Source organism: Rhincodon typus, chromosome 38, assembly GCF_021869965.1.
Source record: "Rhincodon typus isolate 14 chromosome 38, sRhiTyp1.1, whole genome shotgun sequence".
Taxonomy (NCBI): Eukaryota; Metazoa; Chordata; class Chondrichthyes; order Orectolobiformes; family Rhincodontidae; genus Rhincodon; species Rhincodon typus.
Window position 1 is genome coordinate 4,052,793 of NC_063369.1, and position 12,675 is coordinate 4,065,467.

Genomic DNA, 12,675 nt, shown 5'->3' on the forward strand with positions numbered 1-12,675 from the left:
TTGGGGACACTGTCAATGATGGAATACTTGTTCTATTTAGATAAAGGTACCATAGTGCTGCTGTCTCATTAGAGAGTGAGGAATGGTGGTGGTTTAACCTGGGGGTCACCACACCTTAGGCGAGGGGAGAGGTTGAAAAGGAGAGTCCTTCATGGTAACTTCAGCCAGCGATGGGAGTTGAACCTGTGCAGTTGGTAACATTCTACATTGCAAAGCAGCTGTCCAGCCCACTGAGTTAACCATGAGTGTATTTTAAAAAAATATATCAGTGTAAAAGTGATCAACTATTTCACATTTAATTTTTCTTCTAAGTGTTACACGGATATTTTGTGCTCCTTCTATTGACATCTGCCTTTAGCACCTAGCGTCATTTAAGCTGAATAAGCTGTCCCTGTTGTGCCAATGTGACAGTTCCATTTCTTACACCTCAGACCAAATGGCTAAATTGCCCAGTCACTGGCAAGGAAAGGTTACTAGCCCATTAGGCAAAACTAGGCTGAGACTTCTCAATGCTATCTTCCCACTGAGGAGTTAAAGACCGTAATTTATTTTAGTGGATGGAAAAGGGAAAAGAACTTTTTTTGGGGGAGATAATGGCCTAGTGGTATTTTTGCTGAACTATTAATCCAGAGACCCAGATAACATTCTGGGGATTGGGTTCAAATCCTGCCACGGCAGATGGTAGAATTTGTATTCAATAAAAGATCTGGAATTAAGAGTCTAATGATGACCATGAATCTATTGTTGATTGTTGGAAAAACCCATCTGGTTCACTAATGTCCTTTAGGGAAGGAAACTGCTATCCTTACCTGGTCTGGCCTACATGTGACTCCAGAGCCACAGCAATGTGGTTGACTCTGAACTTCCCTCTGGGCAATTAGGGATGGGCAATAAATGCTGCCTAGCCATCGACGCCCTCATCCCGTGAATGAATAAAGAAAACTGAGAATGGCAGAAAGGATTGCTGCACGTTTTGAAAGCAAACTACCAGCACTTATTGTAAGTGCTGTTGACACTGCTGCTTGGTCAACCAATTGGGGAAGGTTTCTGCCTACGAACTGGAACCAGCTGTTAAGATTTGGCTGGCAACCGGTAGCTGATTGGTCTGTGGAGTAGTGACCAGTTGTTGATAAAACAGAGCCTTTTTCCTGCCAACAACCATATGATTGGCTCCCAGGTAGCTGAACAGCTTGTGGGTGTGAACGATATTGCCAGAGACTTTTCGACCTCTAAAAAGTAAAATAGCATCCTTTATTCTACAGTTTTAAAAAAAAACTAAATCCTGAAGAAAACCATGAAATCTTAGCAAGCCATTCAGTTCAAAGAGCAATTAGATCAATTTCATTTGGCAAGCTGTAGCTCACAGATACCACAGGGATCAGTGCTGGGACCTCAGCTATTTATGGTCTACATTAATAACTTGGTTGAAAAACTGTACAGTGGCCAAATCTGCTAATGTTACAAATATAGATAGGGAAACAAATTGTGAGGAAAGAGACAAGAAGTCTGCAAAGAGATATAGACAAGATAAGTGAGTGACCAAAAATTTGGCAAATGGAACATTATGTGGGAAAAGCTGGTTGCCCACTTTGACAGGAAGAACAGAGGAGTAGTATGTTATTGAAAAGTAGAGAAATGGCAGAATACTGTGGAGAGGAGGACAATTTTTATCCTTAACATCAGTAAAGCAGACTGTCTGACTATTGGAAAGTTACTGTTTATGGGATCTTGCTGTCCATAAGTTTGATGCCTCATTGCTCACATTACAAATTCTTAAGCACTTAATTGGCTTGAGTTTCTGTTTCTCAAAGTTGCCTGTACCTGCAGCTTTATTTTTTATCTTTGCAGAATGTCCTGCCATTATTCCTCGATGCCTATGGGATGCCAGACCGTACAAAGGTTCTCCGGTGAACCTAGTGCTGCCGCTGCGTTTTGTCTACATTCACCACACCCACACACCGAGCCAGCCCTGCACCACGTTCCGGGATTGTGCAGCGAACATGAGAAGCATGCAGCAGTTCCACCAGGACGATCGTCAATGGGACGACATCGGCTACAAGTAAAGAGCCCAACTCTGTGACCGCTCCTGAAGGATCACATAGAGTGTAGAGCAGAGATTCAGGCCATTCGGCCTAACTCATCCATGTACATCCTGAGACCCCTCGCATCTGCTCCTCACCTTACCCCATCAGTACAGCCGTCTGGACCTTTCTCCTTCACCTGTTTGTCCAGCTGGGCCTCAGACACATGCAGTTAATAATGAGGTCTCTCACCAGTTTATCTTTCAAAACCTGAGTCCCATTTTATAAACATGATACACTTCTGGTATTTGGGGCATACCTAAGAGGACAGGCTGAAATGATAAGGTCACTGATGCAGGAGATGGATCCATTGGCCATTAGGAGCAGGGTAGTAGTAGCTAATGGTCCCAGGGTTAGAAACACACCCAGTATAACTCCCACAACTGGAGCTATTCATTGGCTGTTTAGTTTGATGTTCAAGGAAGCAAAGGGTCAGATACCCACGCTACCCCCTGCCCGCACTTCAGTCTGCAGGCTTCTCCCGATATATTGGGGGGGCACCTTCATCAATCCAGGCAGAAGAAGTCGGCTCATACAGTCCAGAAAGGGTATGAGCTAATTGGCTTTATAAATAGTGGCATTGAGTAATTGAGTACAAAAGTGAGGGAGGTGTGCGAAACCTTATCAAGCCCTCCACCACATCAGCCCTCAGTCTTCTCTTTTCAAGCATGTTCAGTATCTCCTAATGGGGATCGCCGCTCCGTCTGCTATCATTCCATTAAACTTTTCAAAATGATTAAGACAATTAAGATTCTGAAGGGGCTTGCCAAGCAAAATATGGAGAAAATGTTTCCTTTGGTGGGAGAATCAAGAACTTAAAGGGTGCCATTTACAAATTAGGGGCCGCCGTTTGAAGACAGAGACGAGGAGAAATTTTCTCTGAGGGAGGTGATTCTTTGGAACTCTCTTGCTAAAGAGGTGATGGAGGTCCTTGAATATTTTTAGCGCAGAGATAAATGTATTCTTGTTAAGCAAAAGGGGTGAAAGGCTATAATGGACAAATCAGGAATGCAGATTTGAGGTTACAATCAGATCAGCCATGATTTTATTAAATGGGATAGCAGGCTTGAGGGACTGAATGGCCTACTTCAGCCCATTGTTATTATGTTCCCTTCACTGCCTTTTCCTGTACATCTACATCCTTTTTAAATTGTTTAAAAAAAATCAATCACAGCAATGAGGAGGATGCCAAATATTTTATGATCAACCTGTTCAGAGATAGGGTCATAGTCATACAGCATGGAAATAGACCTCTCAGTTCAACCAGTCCATGTCAACCATGTTCCCAAACTAAACCAGTCCGACCTGCCTGCACCTGGCCCATATTCCTCCAAATCTATCCTATTCATGAACTTATCCAATTGTCTTTTAAACGTTGTAACTGTACCCACATCCATCACTTCCTCTGGCATTTCACTCCACACACACACTACTGTCGGTGTAAACAAAGTTGTCCCTCATGTCCTTTTTAAATATTTCTCCCCTCACCTTAAAAATATTTCCCCTTGTCTTGAACTCCCACACCCTAGGGAAAAGACCCTTATCATTCACCTTATCTATACCCCTCATGATTTTATAAACCTCTATAAGGTCACCCTTCAACCTCATACGCTCCAGTGAGAAAGTCCCAGCCTATCCAGGCTCTCCCCATAACTCAAAACGTCCACTCCCAGCAACATCCTGATGTTAATACACATCTCTGGACCACATGGACCTTGAACCCATGTCTCCTAGCTCGGGGGCAGGGACACTACCACTGCATCACCAGAGTCCTTGCATCCTTTTTAATAACATGGGAAAACTGCAAACCTATACAGTTCTAGGCACCACTCATTAAGAGAGTGTGGAGATGGTGGAACACAGCAGGCCAGGCAGCATCAGAGGAGCAGGAAAGTTGATGTTTTGGGAAGGGTCCCAACCTGAAACGTCAACTTTCCTGCTCCTCTGATGCTGCCTGGCCTGCTGTGTTCCTCCAGCTCCACACTGTGTTATCTCTGACTCCAGCATCAGCAGTTCTTACTATCTCTGAATGAGCTACCACTCATTAAGAGGCAGGTAGAGATGATAGAAAGGTGGTTTACCAGGAAAATACCATGAATGAGAGGTAAGAAGAAAATACTGTAGATGCTGGAAATCTGTAATTAAAAACAGAAAGTGCTGGAGAAACTCAGCAAATCTGGGAGCATTTGTGAGGAGAGAAGCAAGAGTTAACATTCCAAGTCTGGTATGACTCTGCTTTGGAACTAAGTGTGGGAATGAATGAGGGAGTTCAATTGTTAGGGAATCTGGGATTGTTCTGCTTCAATCAGAGAAGGTCATTGGGCAGCATAGTAAAATTTCTGTAGGGCTTTGAGGCAACAAGTAGGAAGACAATATTTACTCTGGACAGTGGGATTGTGAGCCAAAGGTTACAGGTATAAAATGAAGAACTGGAGGGGAACCGAGGAAATATATTTCCACACAAATGCTTATTCAAATTTGGATTGCAATGCGTGAAAAGGTGCTGGAAGGTGCTGGAGTTCTGAAGAGATAATCAGATGTGTACTTGGAGAGAAACAAAAATAAAAGTTGCTGGAAAAACTCAGCATGTCTGGCAGCATCTGAGAAAGAGAAAACAGAGTTAACGTTTCGGATCTGGTGACCCTTCCTCAGAACCCTGCTGAGCTTTCCCAGCAACTTTGTTTTTGTTTCTCTTCAAGTACACATCTGATTATCTCTCCAGAACTCCAGCACCTTTTCCTTTACAGATGCTACCAGACCTGCTGAGCTTTTCCAGCAACTTTGTTTTTGTTCCTGATTTACAGCATCTGCAGTTCTTTCGTTTTTATTTGTGTACTTGGAGAGACCTCATTTTCAACACTGGGGACAATTGTTAAGGTATTCCTGAAAGATGTGTACAAATTAGGAGTGGGAGTCGGCCTTTCGGCCCCCCAAGCCTGCTGTGCTGTTCAATAAGATCATGGCTGATCTGATCACTCCACATTCTCGCTAACAAAGGAAGTGATTGACTAAACCAAGGAACTTCATACTGAAACATTAAAGTTGTGATTAACATGAAACACTCTGGAGCAAATCATAAGTATATCATCAAAACCCCAGATCAAACCCTGAGCATTTAAGAATATTTGAAGCCTACTTCTGGAAGTGTGATGTGGTAGTGACAATATGACCTGTTTCAGTCATGGTTTTGTGGTGTAAGAGCTTTAGGACCCTGGAGCAACTTTGTGATGATGTCACAGAGCTGCACTTCACTAATCATGAATAGTATAGTGTGTGTGGAGTTAGAACATAAGAACTAGGGCCATCCAGCCCCTCGAGCCTGCCCCACCGTTTAATAAGATCATGGCTGATCTTTTTGAGACTCAGCTCCACTTACCCGCCCATTCACCATAACCCTTAATTCCTTTACTGTTCAAAAATTTATCTAGCCTTGCCTTAAACACATTCAGCGAGGTAGCTTCAACCGCTTCACTGAGCAGGGAATTCCACAGATTCACAACCCTTTGGGTGAAGAAGTTCCTCCTGACCTCAGTCCTACACCTACTTCCCTTTATTTTGAGGCGATGCCCTCTCGTCCTAGTTTCACTTGCTGGCAGAAACAACCTCCCTGCCTCCACCTTATCTATTCCCTTCATAATCTTATATGTTTCTATAAGATCTCCCCTCATTCTTCTGAATTCCAATGAGTATAAGCCCAGTCTACTCAGTCTCTCCTCATAATCCAATCCTCTCAACTCTGGAATCAACCGAGTGAATCTCCTCTGCACCCCCTCCAGTGCTAATATATCTCTTCTCAAGTAAGGAGACCAAAACTGCACACAGTACTCCAGGTGTGGCCTCACCAGGACCCTGTACAGCTGCAGCACAGCCTCCCTGTTTTTAAACTCCATCCCTCGAGCAATGGCAGACAAAATTCCATTTGCCTTTTTAATTACCTGCTGCACCTGCAATCCTACTTTTAGCGATTCATGCACAAGGACACCCAAGTCCCTCTGCACAGCAGCGTGCTGCAATATTTTACCATTTAAAACATAGTCCATTTTGCTGTTATTCCTACCAAAATGGATGACCTCACACTTATCAACATTGTACTCCATCTGCCAGATCTTTGCCCACTCACTTAGACTATCTATATCCCTCTGCAGACTTTTAGTGTCTTCTGCACACTTTGCTCTACCACTCACCTTAGTGTCATCTGCAAATTTTGACACACCACACTTAGTCCCCAACTCCAAATCATCTATGTAAATTGTAAACAATTACGGTCCCAACACTGATCCCTGAGGCACACCACTAGCCACTGACCGCCAACCAGAAAAACACCCATTTACTCCTACTCTTTGCTTTCTACTGGTCAACCAATCCTCTATCCATGCCAATACATTATCTGTAATACTGTGCAACTTTATCTTATGTAGCAGCCTTTGGTGTGGCATCTTGTCAAATGCCTTCTGGAAATCCAGATACACCACATCCACAGGTTCCCCATTGTCCACCATGCAAGTAATGTCCTCAAAGAATTCCACCAAATTAGTTAAACATGACCTACCCTTCATGAACCCATGCTGGGTGTTCCCAATGGGATAATTTATATCCAGATGTCTTGCTATTTCTTCCTTAATGATAGATTCAAGCATTTTCCCCACTACCGAAGTTAAGCTAACTGGCCTATAGTTACCTGCTTTTTGTCTAGTTCCTTTTTTAAACAGTGGCGTCACATTGGCTGTTTTCCAATCTGTGGGAACCACCCCAGAGTCCAGTGAATTTTGGTAAATAATTACTAGTGCATTTGCTATTTACCCCATCACCTCTTTTAGTACCCTGGGATGCATTTCATCAGGGCCAGGAGACTTGTCTACCTTTAGCCCCATTAGCTTGCCCAGCACTGCCTCCTTAGTGATAATGATAGTTTCTAGGTCCTCACCTGCTATAACCTTCTTGCCATTAGTTTTCGGCATGTTATTTGTGTCTTCCACTGTGAAGACCGACAAGAAATATGTGTTAAATGTCTCGGCTATTTCCTCATTGCCAGTTATTAAATTGGCCTTCTCATCCTCTAAAGGACCAATGTTCACCTTCGCCACTCTTTTACGATTTACATATTTATAGAAACTTTTGCTGTCTGTTTTTATATTCTGAGCTAGTTTACTCTCATAATCTATCTTACTTTTCTTATAACTTTTTTTGTGGCTTTCTGTTGGCCTTTAAAGGTTTCCCAGTCTACTAGTTTCCCACTACTGTTTGCTTTTTTGTATGTGTTTTTTTTTCAATCTGATACTTTCCTTTATTTCCTTAGACATCCATGGCTGGCTCTCTCTTTTCCTACAGTTCTTCCTTACCACTGGAATATACTTCTGCTGAGCACTGTGAAAAATCGTTTTGAAAGTCCTCCACTGTTCCTCAATTGACCCACCATAAAGTTTTTGCTCCCATTCTACCTTAGCTAACTCCTCCCTCATTCCTTCATAGTCTCCTTTGTTTAAGCACAGGACATAGGTACTGGATTTAACCTTCTCACGCTCCATCTGTATTTTAAATTCGACCATACTGTGATCGCTCCTTCCGAGAGGATCCCTAACTGTGATATCATTAATTATTCCTGTCTCATTACACAGGACTAGATCTAGGATAGCTTGCTCCCTCGTAGGTTCCATTACATATTGTTCAAGGAAATTATCGCAGATACATTCTATGAACCCCTCCTCAAGGCTGCCATGACCGACCTGGTTTGACCAATCGATATGTAGATTAAAATCCCCCATGATAATTGCTGTACCATTTTTACATGCATTAGCTATTTCTATGTTCGTTGCCCGCCCCAACACGATGTCATTATTTGGTGGCATATAGACCACACCTATCAGTGACTTCTTCTCCCTGCTATTCCTAATTTCCACCCAAATGGATTCAATGTTTTGTTCAGTAGAATCTATATCATCTCTCACTACTGCCCTGATATCATCCTTAAAAATCAGAGCAACACCACCTCCCTTACCTTCCTGTCTGTCCTTCTGAACAGTTTGATACCCCTGGATATTTAACTCCCAGTCATGACCATCCTGTAACCATGTCTCTGTAATGACCACTAAATCATACCCATTTGCCATGATTTGCACCGTCAACTCATCCACCTTGTTTCGAATGCTCCAAGCATTCAGATAAAGTGCCCTTATGCCAGTTTTTGCACCTTCTTTTTGGGTCCTATTACCTCCATTACTAACAGCTCTTGAGTTCTCCTCCCCTTTAACTTTTTTCCTAATTTTCAATGGAGTTAGAACATACCAGAACAAGAGGGACTCCTCAAAAGTGCATGGATAGACAAAGAACAAAATTTAGTCCACACCTAAGTATAAGTCAGAGCCTCGTGATTACCATGTATTCCAGTGTTTAGTATGAATACAGAATGAATTGTGTTTCTTTAAAATCTGAGTTTCAGGATGATGATTTGATTGCGTCTTCTCCTTGACCCTGAACTCAAGCTTGTTGTAAGGCATTGACATGATAAAAGAGGGTCAGGGATGAATACTGGCTGAGAATGTATTGCAGTGGGATATGTATAGGTTAAAGGCCATGGTATAAACGATGATCTAACTCCTACATTGGCAGGAATCAGCAGAGCAGGGAGAGTAATATGTGAAATGGGGACATGAAGAGCATTGTGCTTGGGAGCTGTATTCAGTATGATGGATATCTTCGTATAAATAAAGAGCTCACAGAGAGTTAGAGATCTCAGAACTGTTGTGGTGTCAAAGAAGGCCATTTGGTCCATTGTGTCTGCACTGGTTCTGTTCCCCAGTGCCAATCCCCTCCATTTACCCATCTCCCTGCACACATTAATGCTAAGTGCTCAGAACACCAGCAGCCTAGTAGGCAAGTGTAGACCCCCAACCCCCGAGAGAGCCAAGAGAGGACATAATCGATGAAAGGCCAAGCAGCAGGTGAGAGCCTGTGGGAGAATCACAGCCCGTAGCCCTCACTGCAACAGCACAAGGAATGGTCACAGGGGAGCTGTCTCAAAGCAGGAATGTAAGGAGAAGTCCTGTTCTTGTTCAAAGTAACATTATGGGATCTTTTATGTTCGTGCATTTTAACTCAGTTTGAAACACAGTACCTCCACTAGTGCAGCACACCTACAGTGCTGCACCCCAACTAATGTAGCACACCTACAGTACTGCAGCCCCACTAACGCAGCACACCTACAGTACCGCAGCCCCACTGACGCAGCACACCTACAGTACTGCAGCCCCACTAACGCAGCACACCTACAGTACCGCAGCCCCACTGACGCAGCACACCTAAAGTACTGCCCCTGTACTAATGCAGCACACCTACAGTACCACAGCCCCGCTAATGCAGCACACCTACAGTACCGCAGCCCCACTAACGCAGCACACCTACAGTACCACAGCCCCACTAACGCAGCACACCTACAGTACTGCAGCCCCACTAATGCAGCACACCTACAGTACTGCAGCCCCACTAACGCAGTACACCTTCAGTACTGCCCCTGTACTAATGCAGCACACCTACAGTACCGCCCCTGTACTAATGCAGCACACCTACAGTGCTGCACCCCAACTAATGTAGCACACCTACAGTACTGAAGCCCCACTAACGCAGCACACCTACAGTACCGCAGCCCCACTAATGCAGCACACCTACAGTACTGCCCCTGTACTAATGCAGCACACCTACAGTACTGCCCCTGTACTAATGCAGCACACCTACAGTACTGCCCCTGTACTAATGCAGCCCACCGACAGTACTGCAGCCCCACTAATGCAGCACACCTACAGTACTGCAGCCCCACTAACGCGGCACACCTACAGTGCCGCAGCCCCACTAACGCAGCACACCTACAGTACCGCAGCCCCACTAACGCAGCACACCTACAGTACCGCAGCCCCACTAACGCAGCACACCTACAGTAGCGCAGCCCCACTAACGCAGCACACCTTCAGTACTGCCCCTGTACTAATGCAGCACACCTACAGTATTGCATTTAACATGTGGCCCTGGATTTTGTGCTCAAATGTCAGGAGTGGAACTTGAATCTGTGATCTCTGTCTCAGAAAGGAGAGTGAGGGGGCTGAATTGCTTGAGTTCCTATGTTCTTATGTATTGACTGAGCAACTGCTAATGTGTGTAAAGGAACAGATCCCTTTATCTGTTTTAATGACTGGAATGATCTGTGTAGCTTTGTTGCAGGCTCTGATGGATACATCTATGAAGGGCGTGGATGGTTCTGGCAAGGAGCTCATACCAAAGGGCAGAACTCTAAGGGGTATGGAGTCAGTTTTATTGGTGACTACACCTCCGAGCTCCCAGACCAGGCAGCAATGGAACTAGTCAAAGAAAATTTCATGAGGTGCGCTGTTACTAACAACAGAATCATTAGTGATTACGTCATCCAAGGCCATCGGCAATACAGACCAACCTCGTGCCCAGGGGAAAGGCTCTTCAATGAAATCAAGACCTGGGAGGCATTCAAGGTAATAATGTTTCTGTTGTGTAATCTCTGGGAACTGGCATCACACCATGGACCATTTTATAAAGGATTAGAGCTGATGGTCTGATTCGCCCTATGTCCAATCCCTGTTTGAACTCCCTCAGTGCCCTCATTTGCATTAAACGGTTTGTTTAAAGTAATGTGTGAGGGAATGTGGTCAAAATACTGAACTGCCGACACCCTCATCCTCTTCCATTAGTCGTCTTCATATCCTTCTCTCATTTTACTTGGTGTTGCCACAATGCTGGTTAATCACCCTTTTCTATTTCCTTCTGTCAAAATCACCTATTCCACTTCGGAGCACCCAAATTAGGAACAGCTGTAGGTCATTGAGCCGCTCTGCCAGACATTGTACCATGGATGATCTAATTATTTACACATAGCTGGCTGTTCCCTATAACCTTTCACCTCTCACCCACACTTACCATGAACCTACCTACCTCTGCCTTAATAAAAATCATAGATTCTTCTTCTACCACCTTTTGGTGAAGAATTCCAAAGATTCTTGATTTTGTGGGGTATTGCCCTTATCTCTGTCTTAAACAGGTGAATGTTTGTTCAGAAAGGGTGAACCCTAGTTCTAAATGCTTCTGGAAGTGGGAAAATCATTTCCACATTCACCCTGTGAAGACCTCTCAGGAACTTATATGTTTCAATCAAGTCTCTTGTTACTCTTCTAAACACCAAAGGACACAAGCCCAGTTTGCTCAACCTTTCCTCATAGGGCGACTCACTCATTCTAGGTGTTAATGCTTCCAGGCCAACATTGTTGGAGTCTCTCTGCATCACGCTTTTCCATAGGCCTTTAGATCTTTCTCCTCTTCTTTCTGGCAGCTCCACCTCCAACACTCTCATCATCATCATCTTTACAGTGTCTCTCCACAACAGCTGATGATACCACTTCAATCTTTTTTTCTATTCAGACACAAGATGTGGGTGTCACTGGCTAGGCCAGCATTTATTACCCATCCCTAATTGCCCAGAGGTCAGTTCAGAGTCAACCACATTGCTGTGGGTCTGGAGTCACATGGAGGCCAGACCAGGTGAAGATTGCAGTTTCCTTCCCTAAAGGCTATTAGTGAACCAGATGGTTTGGTTGTTCCAGCAATTGATGGTCATCATTAGACTCTCAATTCCAGACTTTTATTTTAAAATTAAATTTAAATCCCACCATGGCAGGATTTGAACCCTGGTCCCCAGAACATTATCTGGGTATCTGGATTAACAGTCTGGTAAAAATACCACTAGGCCATCACCTCCCCTTCCCAGTCACTTTCCTCTGTTACAATTGAATATTGTCTCTCTCTAGCTCCATTACACCATGGATCACAACATCAATTTAATTATTTTGCTCGGTTCCCAATGTGGCTAATTCTTTCTTTCTATTCAAGCAAAAAAATGGAATAATTGATTTTCTTTAATAAAGATGCAAATTACTGATATATCATTAAACAAAACTTATTTCATGAAGATGCAGGAGTGGTTAACACACTCAGTTTGCGGTATTCAAAAATAAATCTTTACTTCAAAGCATATGCACAAACAGATACATCAGCAAAAAGGGACATATGCGTTTCTGTCTGCAGAGATTCACTTTGGGGAGAAAACATATTGTCCAATAATAGTTAATTCTTGAAGGAAGCCAAAGGATAAAGTGTGGAAGGTTAAATTTGCCATGGATCTTGAGCGTATATATAGGTCAATTAGACATTGCAGTGTCTTTGGGGTTTGACTGGTGTAGGTTGCTTGGGTCATTTGGTATCAAGAAGTCTTCTGGTTGCTCTTTAAGGGGATAATCAGGTTTCACAATGGATTCACAACAAAGGTGATTCTGAAATTGGAGAGATGAGCTGGGCAGCCTAAGCTTTCCCCCGTGACCGCTGCAAAACCCCTGGTCAAACAGAACGGCCATTACACCCAGTCAGGTGGCCCCCAGCAGACAAATCCAGCAATTAGTTAAAGCCAGAGACAGTAGGAACTGCTGATGCTGGAGTCTGAGATAACAAGGTGCAGAGCTGGATAAACACAGCAGGCCAGGCAGCATCAGAGGAGCAGGAAAGCTGACGTTTCGGGTCTAGACCCCTT

At 43.8% G+C, this 12,675-nt stretch overlaps 1 protein-coding gene across 2 annotated transcripts in view; it reads left to right on the forward strand.

The window, feature by feature from the left end:
* pglyrp6 (peptidoglycan recognition protein 6) overlaps window positions 1-12,675 on the forward strand; it is a 25,757-nt gene that overhangs the window by 11,150 nt on the left and 1,932 nt on the right. For both annotated transcript variants that reach the window (XM_048618085.1, XM_048618084.1), the window contains exons 3-4: window positions 1,849-2,059; window positions 10,279-10,573. In XM_048618085.1, the coding sequence (XP_048474042.1) occupies window positions 1,849-2,059; window positions 10,279-10,573 (506 nt within the window). The remainder of the gene's footprint in view (window positions 1-1,848; window positions 2,060-10,278; window positions 10,574-12,675) is intronic.